Source organism: Phaethon aethereus (assembly GCF_964289735.1).
Source record: "Phaethon aethereus genome assembly, chromosome: 4".
In the NCBI taxonomy this organism is placed as follows: Eukaryota; Metazoa; Chordata; class Aves; order Phaethontiformes; family Phaethontidae; genus Phaethon; species Phaethon aethereus.
Genome location: NC_138578.1, coordinates 3701131 through 3718387, shown reverse-complemented (window position 1 = coordinate 3718387; position 17257 = coordinate 3701131). Strand labels below are relative to the sequence as shown.

The window sequence follows — 17257 nt, the reverse complement described above, 5'->3', positions numbered from 1 at the left end:
CCTGTCATAGCTTTTATAAATGCATCATCATTTAGTATCTGTGCACTTTCCAGTAGGTGAATGAAGCAATATGCTTTGCAGCCTTCCCATACAACCCTCTTCTCCATCTTTCTGCCCTGGGGAAAACAGCATGTATTTGTAAATTACTGTATATTTAATATTTTAGATTCTATTTTTGCTTTTGTGTTTTCTTCAAAGATGAGGGAAATTGCAAAGAGAGCGCTGTTGTAGTAGAAGAATTAGTAGAGAATACAATGAGGACAAACTGACGTCAGCCAACGTCAAGAGACGCGCTGCCTTACCACATTAGTCCTCTCTCACACCATTATCTATTTGCAATGATCCTCAGTGCTCTGAGATCTATCGCAGGAGTTTGACTATGTACTTTTAAAATCATTCCCTTGCTAATTCGTACACCCTGTAAAGTGAAGAACACATGCTGACCAAAATACCAAACACGTTATTTGACAGGACGAACAACGCCGGGTCAAAGAGACACAGACTTTGAAGCACAGATAATGGATATCCCATAAACACGAAGGCCGCCGTGCCGGGAGACAAGAAGTCCAACATTTATCTCTTCATCCCAAATCGTACATAATGGAGAGTTAAACGTTTTCTTCTTCCAAGTGACATCCTGCACTTGGTGTTCAGTTCTTCCCATATGTGGTGGTCTCCTGGCTCACGCTTTGCAATGTGACCAACAGCTGGGTCACTGTTAGAAATGGCACTATAATCCTCTCTGTACGTATGGAAGCCATGAAATTCCACCACTCCTCGTTTCCTCTTAAATGGCTCTCAAAACAGAAGGTAAACTTTTGCCTTTTTTTCTTGAAAATCAATCACTGGTCATTTTTCAACCTGCAAAAATAATTCTGAATTCTGTGCATGACTCCTAACTGCAGGGCTCAGGAAGATAAATTACTGGGTCATTTCACAGTGATTAAAAAGCTTTACTTCAGCTTACCAATGACACTGAGATAAAAAGAAGCTGTGCTTACATGAGATTCTTAACGGGAAATGATACGGGCAGCACCTTAACGGGGCAGTTGGGCACATTCAGTGCTCACTCAAAGACTGATGTCACATGCAAATCAAAGGCCAAATTATCAAAGAATTCTTCTAAACTGCAGCTGCATATTCTCATTTTTATAAGGGTGAAATAAACTTCTACTATTCTGTAGGTTAGACATGGAAAATTGTCTAAATTTTCTCAACAAATAAAGGCCTTTTCCTTTGTTCATTTTTCATTACTGTTAAACCTCATCCCTTTAAAAATGAACCAGGCAAGTCTCCCTCTTGCTCTAAGCTCTTAGTCTGGGTGTAACTAAACGCGCTCTAAAGTATTCTTCCAGGTCTGCCATTCAAAGTACAAATTTTAAAAATACAGCAAAAAATATACCATGCGTTTACTTCATTAATAAGATATTAAGTTAAATAATACTAAATAATAGCCGCTATCTATATAGCTTGCTTAGATAATCTGTGCAACATCCCTTCCCGCTCCCTTGTAAATGTTATATGAATCCACTAATTTTTTTAATAGCAAATATCTGCACTGTGATTAGATATTTATAATCCGACCTTGCTTTGGGGATGGCAAAAACCTGCAATGAATTATTAGCGCTCCGTGCATGTGTGACGACTAGGAGAAAACGTCCCGGCAGCATTACTGCAGGAAGCCCCAGTGAGGCCGGCACAGTGCCAGGGCAGGGTTAGGATCCTGCTACAAGGGCTTCACGGTAGGAAAGCCAGCGCCCGGTGGGAAGAGCAGAGCGCCGGACCCAATCCCTTTGCCAGGACAATGGTTGGACTTGATGATCTTAAAGGTCCTTTCCAACCTAGTGATTCTGTGATTCTGTGACAAAGCATACACACAGAAGGAGACATTATTACAAATACATCTCAATAGGTTCCCACAACGATCGTAAAGGGGTGCCTGAGGCACATTCACCACAAAAAAACCCACAAACCAAACCAATCCAATGCCCTGAGTTCCACCCCCCGCAGCGTCCTTCCTTTTCTTTTCCCATTGCTATCACACACCCTTCCACTTCCTTCAGCTCCAGCTGAGCCTCCTTTCTTTCCTGTGGCCCTTCTCCAACCCAACTGGCATGCCAGACTTTCTCCCCACCATCATCACGTCTGCTCCCCTCTCCAGCTCCGGTGGCCAGGCTCCAGGCACACGATGTTTACTTTCCCACACAATAAGCTTTCCATTCCAAGACCAGATGCTCTGTTTCACTCCGAGGATTCTTTTTTTTTTTTTTTCCCTCCAACTGTAAATACTCTGGGCAAGAGCCTGCAAGAGGAGTCTAAAGGAAAATCCCAGAGCAAGCAAAATTTCATTTCAATGTTGGCAAGACTCAATGGGTAGAACGCAAAATGTGTGACAACTTCAGCGTCCGAGAGAAGTGAACGTGTTCCTCTCCCCCTTCTAAGGGGGTTTGCATAGTCCCACAAAAATGGAAATACCCGTAAGGTGACAAAGGCCTGTGAAGAACATTGTATTTTAAAAGAAAAAAAACATACAAAACTTTAAGAAGCCTCACATTCTTGTTCTTTTCGTTTCGCCTACACAATTTATATAGAGAGGTGACAAAAATAGGGATATTACAAAAACTGCATTCATAAAGAATACTCCTAAATCCCATCACTAGTCAGGAACATTTCAATATCCCACATATCCTTACTGTTATTATGCCATTATATCAGAATTTTTTTTTAAATAGAAATATATATATTTTGGCCATGCTGACATTGCTCTGCTTTTAAATGCTTACAATAATTCTGCCCGTAATAAACCCTACTATGTTTTGGAAGGCTGTAAATGCCTTCCTTCTCTCAAAGTGAGAATTGATAATTGCCATGTTACTCTTGACCACATGACATCGATTTAATCAGAAATGGAACGTTCCACCATCTTTTAGAGAATAAGTTTCTGCACACTGATTCCCAGCCACGGTCCGCGCAATTGCTTCCGAAACTCAACCTGTCTACCACCGTCAGTCGTACAGGTCGGAAGTTTAGCTAAAGTTGAAACCAACATATGTCATTGAAGTTCTTATTCAGGTTATCTTGTAGAGAAGGTAGGTTTGACTAAGATTTTAAATATGAAATGTTTTAGCGTATGAAATTTTACCCACTAATTACTTAGCAAACAAAACTCTAAGTAAGGCTTGTATGTAAATAAAAGTAGCACAAACGTAGATATAACAGATAGTGCTAATAAAAGTATCCTATTAACATCACTGGGGATGAAGTTTACATTTTTGCTTTAGATGCAACATGAAAGAAAAATTAAATTCCACATTTAAAAAATTTATTTAGTAGCTGGTTGAGAAAAACAGTAAAACTTGCCAAAAATTTTAAGTAAAATATTACTTTAAAATATGTAAGTGTAGCAAGCAGATTTACCAGCAATTCTGCATCTTTAGTGAGAAATGCCATAAAATTTCAGCAAATGTATTATGAAATGTATAGAAAATAAAAACACGTAGTTCCTGCAGTAAGCAGGGCTCTCCTCTGACATGCAACATTAACTATGGAACAGTAGGACACATGCATCATTTACTTCCTTTGAAGAATGTACATTTTAATTTATTTTTATTAGACAACACAGGGTCTTGTAATGGATCATTCCAATGGAATATTTTCAAACATAAAAAAGATTTCACAGATTAACCCTGCAAAATTAAAGTACTGAGGCTCATCCAAAATGTCTTAAAATAAGTTTTTGCATCTTAATTTATGCATCATCAGATGTCATGTAATAAAACAAGTTAAAAATAAACTGACTGAAAGCAATGAGTACTTTTTTAACCAAAGAGCTTATTTTGATGCAGTACGGAGACCAAGAATAAAAGCCCAAGCTATCCGGCAATGAAATATCCTTGTACGTTTGATGCCAGTGAATCTTTTTCTGAAAGTTTTTCAGTGAACCTGACCTACTGGAGGAATGCAGGTGTTCCTCAGGAGAAATGACAAGGCAAGTATGGAAAGGCAAGCATGTTAGTACCGAGGTGAAGGAGGCGGCAGTCTGTCCTTTAAAGTACAAGACACACGTCCGCGTGGCATGCAACACCCAACCTACCTCTTCAATACCCTACATACTCACGGCCATAGCAAAGCACACAAGGCATGCGGACAAAGCAAAGGGAAAAGAAAAAGACACCGAGACGATATAAACAGCTGGCACAAAGACAAGGTCACGCCACAGAGACGCTGACAGCAAAACCGAAGCTCTGGAATCTCCCCCACTGTGAAGTACACGTAGGCGACCATCACCGTGTGCCTCTGAGCAGGGAGAAGGCAGGAGGTGAAAGCAAGGGGAAGCTGCTGGGCTTGCGCAAGCTGGGATGCATGTGCTGCTGGATACCTTTACGGGTTTTCACCGGTATCTTTGTGCTGACTGGTTTTGAGCTAATGGAGCAGCTGACAAAGGGCAGGAAGCCAAGACAATGAGAAGACTCTAAAATTAGCACCTTCCACCTACGTTGGGCAAAGTCCTGTTCTTTTCATTTCGTTCACAACTGCACATCAAGCTTTGCGGGTGAGCGGGGAAGGGAATACACCTTGACCTCTTAAAATCCAAGACGTCCTTTACAATCATCTAAAACAAGTATCTAAACACTGAGCAGGAAATAGGTGAATTCAGTACCGTCATTCCACAGGCCAAATGGACCACTTCTGTATGACTACTGTGCTTATGAGTATGTGGAATATCCTGACTGCGGTTATTATTACCATTTCCTGCCTCTTTACCATGAGATTTTTGGCACTTATCGTGGAAAATTTGACCAGGGATGATTTACTGCACACCTTCATGAAAGGCAGCATTTTCCATCATCAGTAGTTTAAAAAAAAAAAAAAAAAAAAAAGGCAACAGAGACATCATTTCATAAATAATCAGAAATCATAATCGCATATAGAGTTACACGATAATCACGATTGCGTTCCTGGCTTATGAAGCAGCAAATGGTTGACGTAATTAATATCAAGGTTACAGCAGGGGTTGAATCAACCACAAGGGCAGTTGAATGAAATATCCTCTACCTTTCTACCTTATTACACAAAAACTCTTATGTCCAGCTCTAAACTCTGTGTTCTAAAACACTCTCTGTTACTTGGAGATATAATTTTGCAGATCAGTGCTTCAAAACCAGCAGCTTCCAAGAACGGGTCCCGTGCAGTTCAGTTCACATAAACGACCACATCTTCCTAGGTGACTCCAAAACCCCATTTGAAATAATTAACCTTGCCCATATAAAAATTGATGGGTTTTTCTTTTGTTCTGAGTGACTGCAAAATCACCCTTAAATAAAGTATAGGCGTGGCATTTCAACAGGACAACGGGGAGGAGGAAGCCAGTGAGAGTCACCTAACTCTCTGTGGTTAGTCTGGAGAAGAGGCGAGTGTTACTTGTTCCCAGTACCGGCTCTTCAATAAAAAGAAACTGCCAGCCCACTACCGCGGTTTTCATGAGGCATACTATGACTGGCACAGAAGTTTAGGAGTCAGGGGACTTAGCTGAGTCCAGACCCTCCACTTCCCATTCCAGTGTAGCACCCATGTTCTTGCGTCACGTGAAGTTGGACCAACTAACAAGCTTATTTCCTCAAAAAGGTCATTTTCATCAACTTTTTCTGGTATGATGTAGGTAGATTATACAGGAGACTAAAGGAAATAGTATTTCTGCCCCCTACGGTCACCAACACATGCCATTCTTTAGTCTGATACCACAGAAAACAGTCTACATAAACCAAATAATCTGAAAACTAAAGGCAGGATACTGAATTTAAAGGGGAAAAAAAAAGGTACAAAAATATTTCTTTATAAATTATTTTTGCAGTCACAATTTAAATTTGCTCCAAGTTTCAAAAAGAGGACACTTGCGAGGAGGCAATGTTTAACATTTTTGGATGTTGGGGTTTTTTTTTTTTTTTTGAGTCATTTGTAACAGCTGCATCTAATGCCTCACTTAAAGAACAGAGAACAAGACACAATTACTGAAGCTCAATTCCTAGCCGTGAATCTTGGTGTTCCCAGTCTCTGGCTTAAAAAAAAACAACCCAAAACAAACAAAAAGAAACCAATTAAAAAACCAAACCGAAAACAAGCAAGCGAAAAATCCCAGTCCATTCCCAAGAAGGGACAACATCACATTCAGGGAATAGAAAGACTCACCCTGGTTTTGGCATCGATCTGCCCTCCGCGATCCAACAAGAGCTTCACCATGTTTGTGTTTCCCCTTTTGGAAGCCACATGCAGTGGGGTGATTCCATTCTACACCATGAAAAGAACAAACAATGAGCATGATGGATTTGAAGGTGTTATAATGGTGGTGAATTTGTGTTGGGATCACAGGAAATGAGACCATCACATTGTAGAGAATAAACAAAAATGTACTTGAGCATCAGAGCTGGGCACACACCATATAAGCTAGAGTTAGTAATCCCTTTCTAAGCAAGAATCTTTATTAATTGTTGGGGGGGGTTTAATAAACAAAGAAGCACATTTGCCAAAGCAGCAAACATGACAGTCCCAGAGTCAGACAAATAAACAAACACATATCTGAGTCCCAACGAGTCCATATTCACAAAACACTGATGCGTTCAAACCATTGCAACGTACAGAGAGTACACAAACGTGCGACTCCTACACGAAGGAACCTTCTTAGCGTAATGCCAACAGCGTAAAGGAGTAGGTTCTGAGGCTGAAAGCCCTTGCCAACGCTTTGGGTAAGGAAAGAGGTAATATTAGCAATTATTCCAGACTGACAACAGGAGAAGGTCAGTCTGAAAGGCAGAACCCTAAAATAATTCAAAGTCTGTCTGGCAAAATTAAGTGGAAAACTTGTGATCTGGTAGCTCTGTTAAGGCACAGATTGCCAAAGGTTTTCACGGCACCAGACGCCGTGCTTCAAACTACGTGACGTACAACAGCAAAGAGACTATATTATGTAGCTCTGCAGTTGTTTACCATAAAAGAGTCGTCATGATTAATTAGAACTTTTATTGTTGCATTCATATAATGACAATATGTTTGCTTCTTTCAAAATATGTTTATATGTGAAAAAATCAAATTAAAGTAGTATAGTAAATACTGAATAAGCCAATAAATCCTACATGTATTTCTAGAGTACGTCTAACGGACAGAAAAGCTGAAGTGAGTTGACACATTATGAGAATATCAGCTCTCTGGAGCTAGTCAGAGGAGCCTGTTCCCTTCAGCTGGGAATACTGGTTGTTCCTCAACAACCAAGGACTCTGGAGCATTGCAGGGAGGCAACCTTCAAGAACTACTACCAAAAAAAAGGTCTTTGAACACAACCGAATTTCAGCGTTACTTTGCTCCTCACTTACTCCTGACTAAGAATTACACAAAGAAATACTCCCACTTTTGTAGGCCATTACAGCTAAGAAAAGGAAGAAATTACTCCGTACCCTTGCTGTGAAATCGACTGCGGCTCCTCGGTTTAGCAGAAGCGTTGCCACATTGACATTTCCATAGTGCGCGGCTATGTGCAAAGGTGTAAAGCCACTCTACAAAGGGAAACAGCCCTTATTATAGAAATCATTTATATACCAGATAATCGACTTAACTAGAACTTGATTTTAAAAGCTGCTGGCAAACAAATGTATCGTGTCGATTTTATCCAGTTCATCTATAACACATCTATAGCACAGCCTTTCAGGCAGAGAGGGCAGTTTTCAATATGAGAGGTTATCAAAAGTGCTTCACTCTTCCATTCTCCAATTCAGTCTTCTGAATCAGTGGCCAATAAGAAGAGTATCTTTCATCATAGAAAACATTAATATATTAGCCATTCTTAAAGAAAATAAAGGAAGTTTCCTCATTAGAATTTGGAAGCAACATGGGTCTTTTAGGCTGCATCTGTTTACCGGTTTTGGACAAACGACCAAAGAAGTTGTTGGGACTCTTATTTTACTGCCCTTAGAATTAGAAACATTGACAACATATGTCCTTCATGGGTGTTTTGTGGGGTTTTTTTTCGAAAAAGCAATGGTTAATCAATATGTAAGCCAAGAATTTGGTGTACATGAGAAACTACCTAGTAGCATAGTGTAAGAATCATAATTATTTGTATTTATTGGATCTCAAAGGATCTGAAGAAACTTTGCCATCTATACAAAAAACCCACAAATAACTATTGCATGAAACCTGCTCCAGCTACGAGATACAGACCTGCTTGACAACAGCATAAAAAAAAGATTAATTTGCCAGAAACTAGGACACAGAGCAAGCTTTTAGCCTCATAAGTAATTCAGGTAGAAAGGACCTTGCTTTTGAGCTTTCCCTGAAGAGCTTTACACCAATTTGATCAGCTCATCCTGTTAGTTATAGAAAGACAGAAATACTTTTGGCTTCTAGACTATGCCGTGCTTTCAACTAGGTGTCACTTCTTTCAGTGTACAAATCATCATTGTAAACTGCCCATGGAATAAAGAAATTTAGGCGGATGTTGCACTCTGAAATCAGCTTTATTCCCGAAAGATACAGCAACCGGCCCCTATTTTACCCTAATTCCATTTACTCCCTTGTCAGCCCACAGGTGGTCCTGGTCAAAGTACACTCAAACAGTCACTAAATTCGTAGTGTTCTTGCTGCGATAAATTCCCAGGGAAATGTCTGCTGAGGATATCGGGCACACAAATACGATACTGCGTTAAGCTATAGGTTGAATGAGTACTGCATTAACAACTACCTCCTCGTGGACACGTTCGGCTGGTGACAAACGCCAGGTACCGAGAACTACCGTACCGGCCGGTGAAGGAGAGGTAAGCCCCTTCACATTTATCCTAGTGAAGGACGTGCCCGTGGGCAGGTGCCGGAGAGAAGCCGTCACCCTTTCAATTCACGTCGCCGGCTGCCTCACGGCAACTCGCTCGCGGGCGGCCAAGCGCGAAGCGCTTTCCCACGGGTGCGTGCATTCAAAATTCATTCCCTCATCTAACAGCGGAACTCTATTATTTAAAAGCAGGCACTCAAATAAAGACCGCGTTCTTGGAAACGATGCTTTCTCCTAAACGCGACAACGGTCTTTCAAGGGAGAAGTCACCGTTCTAGTCAATCAGACCCAGGATTTTTAGTGAAAGAGCTTGGAGAGTTGCTATTTCTAGAATCCGTATGAGAAATGTAAAATTATCTGCTGCAGGTAAATTCTGATCATGTGCTATCCCTTAAGGACTTCTCAAAACTTTATTGGAAAGATGATAACAAGAACAAAAGTAAAAATAAGCAGATGCTCTGAACAAGTCTTTACCTTGGAGGATTTGATTACATTTATTATTGTAAAAGAAGGAAAATGAATTTTGCCATGATTCTGGCTGAGCCAGACACCTTAATTTAGTTATGCCAAGCGAGTGCATTTTCATAATTAATGAAATTGAGCTAGAAAAGCATCTTTATCCTCTTAGCTCCATTACTCGCTTCAGACTTCGTTGAACTGATGTGAATTCTCAAAAGTTTACTTTAATAGTAACACAAATAAAAAGAGATTCTAAGACAAAGGATGAATAAAAATAGGTTTGCTGAGTCACTAATTTCTATGTATTAAAAAAAGAGTCGTATCTTCACTTTTAGTGCTAAATAATAAAGAAATATTGCCACAAAGCAGAGAAAATAATTATAAGTAACAGAAAGAGTAATTAAAAATTTTTATTCTCGGTACCTCAGTCGTCCTATTCACCATCATCTGATGCAGCATGGTTTGGGAAAAAGAGGAACAATATTAAAGACTGGCCGCAAAACGAAGAACTATGTTGCTTTTTGAAATGAGTTATGCTGTTAATTACGGGAAAAGCCATTCAAGCATGCATTAACTTTAAATACAACCTGTGTTCCCATGAGCAATAAACCAGTATCCTATTTAATAGGGAAGCAGTGACCCTGCTTCCATCCCGGTGTCTTCTAATTTACAAATAATGAGAGAAAGCTGGTTACCAAAGAAATAGGAGGTATAATTAAAAAACAGAAAAATGAGTTGTGTAGCTAAACACTGCAAAAGTAGATATATTACTGGTGATACTGGTCAAGCAACTTGTCTTTCCCCACAGAAGAAATTACCTTTAACCATTAAGACGAAGGAAGCAAAGTTTGTTGCCCGTCGGCACCGTTACCTCTAACGGCAGCATCACGTTACCTTGGACTGCACGTCGGCATTATGGTCGTTCTGCAGTAGGAGCGCCGCTGATTTGGTGTCGTCTTTTCGGGCGGCAATATGCAGAGCTGGCAATCTCACTTTCCCCTTGGTGTCGTTTTCCAGGAGGATGGCCACCGCCTGGTTGTGTCCTTGTTGCAGCGCAACAGCTAGAGGAGTGAAACCGTCCTGGTAGAGCAGAAGACAAGATGTGCTCAAGTAAGCTGAAGGACGTACAGCTTCAGTGATTTGCACAGCGCTGTTCAGACACAGATATTTGGTAAGTACATTACCAGCTGTTTTCTACCTCTGCACCACCGTCTCCAGTGCAATGACATTGGCAGCACAACGGTTTTAACCCAGATATGATTTCAAACATGTCAAAGGCACACTTTTTCCACTTCAAAGTAGCCTTTTTTTAAGTCAAGTACAAGCAAACGATCATTTTACAATATCTCTCTTAATTCTCATCTTAAAATGGACCACAAAGCATATTTTTAGCAATATTTTGGTAAGGATTAGTGAGAACTGAACAAAGCAGATCTGAAAAACACACAGCGAACCTGTTTCTGAATATCTGACGTCTCTGGAAAAAGCAAGCATATCTTCAGATGCATTTGCTGCTGTTTCGCATTCTAAGCTACATATGGACTATGAGTCAAGAAAGCCAGGTCATGTTTAGGAATTTATTCTAATTTGGAGAAGGAAAACCTTAGCTTATTTGTACTTTTTGGAAAAACGAAGTCAGAAAAATCTCTCTGCTTTTCATTCATCATTTTAGCCGTGTTCTAAAACTATTTTCGAATTGTCTTGCTCTTCCACACGTGTCCCTGATTGCCAAGGCTTTAAAATGCATCACACCATCACAGCTTGCTGTCTCAGCTCAAGTACTGCCTGCTCCCGTATCTTTTATTCTGACTATAAAACTGCATCTAGGTCCAGTCTTGCATGCTGCCCAAGCGCATATGTGTTGTAACCACATGCTAGATCAGAGGGCAGCTGAACCACAAGGAACAGAGCAGCTCTCTAACCAAGTCCATGACCGAAGGCATGGTGAATAACAAAAGAAAACGGAAGGGAATAAAACAAGGTCTTCTACATCTAGGTCAGAAGGAAAAACTAAAGAGTTGATTATAGCCAGAAAGTGAGAAAACTGACTTAGACACGTAGTAGAAGGCATAGGAACGAGACAGCATTTGGAATAGGAATATGGAAAGATGATAAAATAATAAAGGGCAAGTTCAGAAGGAATGAGAGTGAACATATGCCAAAAGAAACATTTGAAGAATTGCCAAAGCACTTTCTCCCGTCAGTAATCTAATAACATTCACTCCCTTTTGCGTAGAACTGTGGGTAGGTGCGTTGTAACAGCGATACTGCTATGGTTTCTTTCTGTAATAGAGATTAAATTCTGTACAGTGAATTAAAAAAGCCTGAACAGCTGACAAAACAGCTGAACTGTAAAGATAATTCTGAGATTGGGGCTACATTAGGTGTTGAAATGGCTTAATACATTTGCCTTTCGCCTCTGGGAACATGAGAACAAATCCTGGATTAGAGGCCCTGTGAAACTGAGCTCATCCTTGCTCTCATTTTGTATATATACGTATATAAGCGTTAGAAGAAACAAAATATATCCAAAGGCAGTGCAAGTTTCAAAGCTTCAGAGACGAGATCATCCATCTGATTTGCACCACTTTATCTTCCATCCTTCTCTAAAAGGACACAATTCTTTCTGCATTCCATCTCCTATTGCTTCTGGAAAGCATGGCTGACCGGATCTCGGAGAAAGCATTTCGTTTCCCCACCTCCACGCATGAGGACAGCCAATCTCTGATGCCAAGCAGAAGGTCTTTCTCCATGTATTTCAGTGGCATCCTCAGTTCAGGCTGCCATCCTACCTTATTTAATGTACCATTTCTTCCTTCTGTTCACGAGACTAACTCTGGGCACATGTGAAAGCGGGCAGTGGCTCAAGCCATCCTTCAGTAACGCTCGAACCGCTGAAACCACTGCCACATCAGCAAGACCCGAAAGCAAAACTTACCTAGTTAAGTGCTAAAGGAGTAGATAGCCTTTACCTTCCAAGCTACAAAAGTGAGAGCTGACCTTTCTGATGGCAGAAAACAGACTTGGACTTGGGTTCAGAGTCGGGGGCATTTGATTTCCCCCCAGCCCTCTTTTAAAAAAAAAAAACAACAAAAAAACCCCCACAAAACCAGACTATACTGTGAGTTCCAGTGATGCCTAGGTGTCTGCATTCAAGCAGAGACCACATTAATTATAACCATCTCAGTCTCACAGTCCCTGTAAACTAACGAATGTATTTCCAGTGCTCCAGATCATCACAGCCAGTAAATATCACTGGGAGAAAGGCTGCAAGCAGGTGACTGCGGGCTGTAGCCGGGCCGGGCTCCTGGAGGGCCACAACTCCGCTCAGCTCCTTCACAAGGAGTGTGTTTCTGCTATGTTGCCTGGCAATCACACGGGATTTCATATTTCAGAAGGCTGACATGTAACGTGATCGCCATATATGCAGGCCACGAGAGGATTATTTTAAGAGCTGTCATCAAATGGTACAGTACCCATTGAAAGAAGGGACCGCAGAGCAGCTGTTCACACTCGCAGTCCGGTTTAAAGGAAAGGAGAGCGAGCATAGATGCACCATCGGTTCAAATTCACCCCTTTGCGAACGCAATCCAGAACGGGTAACTCTGTGTACAGACCAAGGAAAAGTAAGGGAGACGAGGAAAAGCTCTGACAGGAGAGGAACGTTCCTATTGCTACTCCACAGGGCACATCCACATCCATAGAAGAAACACGAAGCCAACACACTTCGCAGCACAGAGCCCATTCAACTCATCCCCTCGGCTTGGAATAAAAGAACATTTGGCAGAAAGAGAACAAGAGGAGGAAACAGAATGAACAGAGTCCTCATGACCTAGGAGTTTTCCCCATGGCCCTCAAAACCTCTCATTTGGAGAAGGAAGTTCTTATGATCCAAGTTCCTCTTGAGATGGAGTCTTGTCTCTCTTTCTCTGGCATCTGCCCTGCTTGCACTGATTTGCAGCACTGCAGTTAAATCCAGAACCTAGCAATTAATACCATCCTTCTGCATACATGTGCCCAGGCAATCTGTTAGGAGAAATAAAGCATCCAGGAGAAAACAGACCCAATCTAAAAGGAAGCCTGTCAACAAGACTAGTTGTCTTTATACCATTTTACACTGTACAAAGACACCCTTCTGGACACAGTCCTCACAGTCCTGATTATGGTATTCACACCACGTTCCACACACTTTTCAGCTGGCTAAGGAAGAAGCTGAAGCAAACCTCCAAACTACCTTCCCCAGAAGCCCCCTTATATAGCCAAGAGTCCCACTTGATACAGATACATGCTACAATAATCTATTCACCAATTTTTGCCCAGGTCTTACAGTGCAAATGAAAAAGCGTCACGAAGTTAGCCCTGCCGCTCAGGTGATGGCACTCCTAGATGCTTCAATTTTTATGGGCTTTGTTGGAGATGTAAATTTGTTCAAATGCCATATTGTACCTCTCCGCTTAGCCTTCCATCGATTTACTATTCACTCCATTCTCCTGACAATACCACCTTGGCCTCCTATAATTTCTACAGCCCCAGGGACCTCTCTTCCAAGCCTCCTTTGTTTTTCGGAAAGTTCTCCAGGAAGCTGATAGGAGAAACGGGCACAAACTGAAGGTGAAAATCCTGGGCTCACTAGAGTCCGCGGAAATTTTGCTGTCAAATGAATCAGACTGGATTTCATCCCTTGGCTTTTCACCACTTCCAGAACTTGTCTTCTGTGCACATAGCAAAAAAGGGCAAGATTCGTAAGTACAGCTTATTGAGATGAAAGTGTGAAAGTTCTCAAAACACTCTGTTTGAAAAATCTGCTGTATTTAAGCGATCTGAATATAAAGGCAAAGGAAAATAAGAGCATTGGTAAAAAAAGAACAATATACCTCACCTCAGTAGCTGTGCTTTGGTTGGCTCCATTCTCCAGGAGATATTTCACCACTTCAATGTGGTTCTCTTGAGCCGCCATATATAAAGGAGTAAAGCCATTCTAGGAAGAACACATGTAAAAATATTGAAGTATTGTAACGAGGAAACAGAATATACCAACAATAATGAATCCCAAATAAATATACGGCTAAAAAGGCATTTGTGCTTTTTTAACTGAAATGTTTGAAGTACATAAGTAAAACAACTTTGTGTTTTTTAACTTAATATGATGATGTTTAATGCCATTTAAACCCACAAAACTCTACACACTTTCACACTCTTTTGCTTTTGACACACATTTTAGGGAAGCAATGGACACACTAATTATTAATACAGCTATCCCTTGCTGATAATGCTCAGGACTGTAAAACTGGCAATGAGGTTTAATGGAAGATGACAGGAAAGCATGAGTTTCCTCCGTTTATTACATTAACTTAACCAAAGACATCCTCCCCGGAGACCATGAAGTCCATACCTCATGACAAGCTGAGTAGAGATGACAAAGGCTTAACATACTACATAAAATCTTGTGATACATAAAACATTGCAGGTCATCAAACATAAAGGATCTCAACCTTGCAAAGTAACAACTGCATTTCTGATCATACCGTTAAGTTCATCTATCATTTAATTATAAACATTCATTAAAACATCCTAGAGTCCTTGAAAGAATCTGCTCTGAATAATACAGTAATTTAAAAAAAATTCTTCCAAGTTAATCAAACTACAGGCAAATTCATTAGGAACACAAGTCCTTTCTCCCAACTAAAATACTTTAAAACAAAAAATATTTCTTAATTAGCTACAAAATCCTTATGAAATAAAGGCATGGAAGTGAGCTGCCTGATTAATAACTTTCTTCTAAAAGCTTTTAAGCTTGTTAAAAAGGCCTTAGAAAATTCTTCGACATTCTGTAGATTACCATGTAACATATGACAACATAATCACCTATATTCCTGAAAATGTTCTTCTGTCTTGGAATGGGACTTTTAGCTAGAACATAAACCATAAACCAGACTTCCAACGTGCAATTTTTTTTTTTAATCTTGAATGCTGTCACAATGAACAATAAGCTTGTGCATTTACAGAAGCGGTTAGAATTAATGCAAATACCGCGATAACGAAGAACCTTGTTTCAGAGAAGGCAATGTTGTTCTTTCTAGCAAACTTGCTGTGGAAACAGTCCAGTAATTGCCTAATGAAATGAAATCTCTTTTTTCAGTGACTAGGTAATACAGTTGACTGCAGAACTGATGTCTCTACAACCCCCCTCCAATTTACAAACGTAGAGGATTGCTCAGGCAATAAATGCCATTTACATTGTGCATATCATATGCTATACGTCATATAAGTTGTAGCAAGTTTTTTAATACCGTTTTGCATAATATTCTGGCATTTCCATCAACAATCTCGGGACATACAATTAAAAAATGGCTCCCAGAGAACACTTAGCAGCAGTTCAATGCCAAAACTGTGGGATGTGTTTTGAACAGCTTTGCGCAGAGGTCTGTCTTCGGCAGGTATTACCCCCTGTTCTCAGTAATGACTTGAAGGATGGAATATAGTACTCGTTACCGTTACAGACAGCGTGAACAAGATGGCCTGCAAGCACGCCACAGAACAGGATCATAATTTGAAAGGTTCCTGCTACCCTGGAGAAAAGAGCTGGAAGCATAATTTAGTAAGGGCATGTACAAGTTTCTCTACTATTGCAGGGGAAAAAAAAACAAATTATGCAAAGAGGGAATGACAAGTTAGAGAAGAATTTTGCAGTAAAGGACCTGAAGGTCACCGTGGTCTACCAGAAGGCCACTGGTCAATGAGCTCATTTTGCTGTAATAAAGACTGCACTGGCGTAAAAATATATCTCCCTGGGGAAGCTATTTTTCTTTGAGAAAAGACTAGTAAGTGCCTGGAAAAGGAAAACTGAAGGAAAACAAGATAACGGTCTTAGAAGAAGAGGGTAAAGGTCTGTTCTGCGTGTTCACAATGACTAAAACAAAGAGAGAAGCGCATAGTTTACTAAGGTTGCTGGAGAGAAAATTGAGGGTAGACGCCAAGAAAAGCGACTTAACGGTAAGGTCTGTCTGAATCGCGTTTTGACGGGCAGCTTCCCAGCTTCCCTCCTCCCACATGACTACTAAAACCCAGCAAAGGAGTAAGCCTCTTCCAGGTCCACCCTGGGGCTGGTCTCCTGGCTGCCCTGCGGCCAACTCCCTAACAGGGGGAGATAGGAGTTCTCATCACATCAGAGGGGAACCTCATGAAATTTAACAAGGACAAGTGTAGAGTTCTGCACCTGGGGAACAACCACTCCATGCACCAGTACAGGTTAGGAGTTGACCTGCTGGAAAGCCGCTCCATGGAGAAGGACTTGGGAGTCCTGGTAGGCAGTAAGTTATCCATGGGACAGCAATGTGCCCTGGTGGCCAAGAGGGCCAATGGTATCCTGGGGTGCATTAAGAAGAGTGTGACCAGCAGGTCGAGACAGGTTATCCTCCCCCTCTGCTCTGCGCCAGTGAGGCCTCATCTGGAGTATTGTGTCCAGTTCTGGGCTCCCCAGTTCAAGAGAGACGGGGAACTTTTGGAGAGAGTCCAACAGAGGGCTACGAGGATGATTAAGGGACTGGAGCATCTCTCATATGAGGAAAGGCCGAGAGACCTGGGGCTGTTGAGTCTGGAGAAGAGAAGGCTGAGAGGGGACCTTATCAATGTCTATAAATATCTGAAGGGTGGCTGTCGGGATGATGGAGCCAGTCTCTTTTCAGTAGTGCCCAGTGACAGGACAAGGGGCAATGGGTACAAACTGCAGCACAGGAAGTTCCACCTCAGCATGAGGAAAAACTTCTTTACAGTGAGGGTGACGGAGCACCGGAACAGGCTGCCCAGAGAGGCTGTGGAGTCTCCTTCTCTGGAGACCTTCAAAACCCGACTGGACGTGTTCCTGTGCAACCTGCCCTGGGTGATCCTGCCTTGGCAGGGAGGTTGGACCAGATGATCTTCAGAGGGGCCTTCCAACCCCCACCAGTCTGCGATTATGTAAAACGAAGGGATGCCGTTCAGCGTGCA

The 17257-nt window shown here is 41.3% G+C and overlaps 1 protein-coding gene across 1 annotated transcript in view; it reads right to left on the bottom strand.

The window, feature by feature from the left end:
- ANK2 (ankyrin 2) overlaps positions 1-17257 on the bottom strand; it is a gene marked incomplete at its 3' end in the record, with an annotated part of 250813 nt that overhangs the window by 107938 nt on the left and 125618 nt on the right. Inside the window, exons 5-9 of the mRNA XM_081999639.1 lie at positions 14151-14249; positions 10166-10351; positions 9695-9718; positions 7446-7544; positions 6187-6285 (exon numbers count right to left, since the gene is read on the bottom strand). Coding sequence (XP_081855765.1) covers positions 6187-6285; positions 7446-7544; positions 9695-9718; positions 10166-10351; positions 14151-14249 — 507 coding nt within the window. The remainder of the gene's footprint in view (positions 1-6186; positions 6286-7445; positions 7545-9694; positions 9719-10165; positions 10352-14150; positions 14250-17257) is intronic.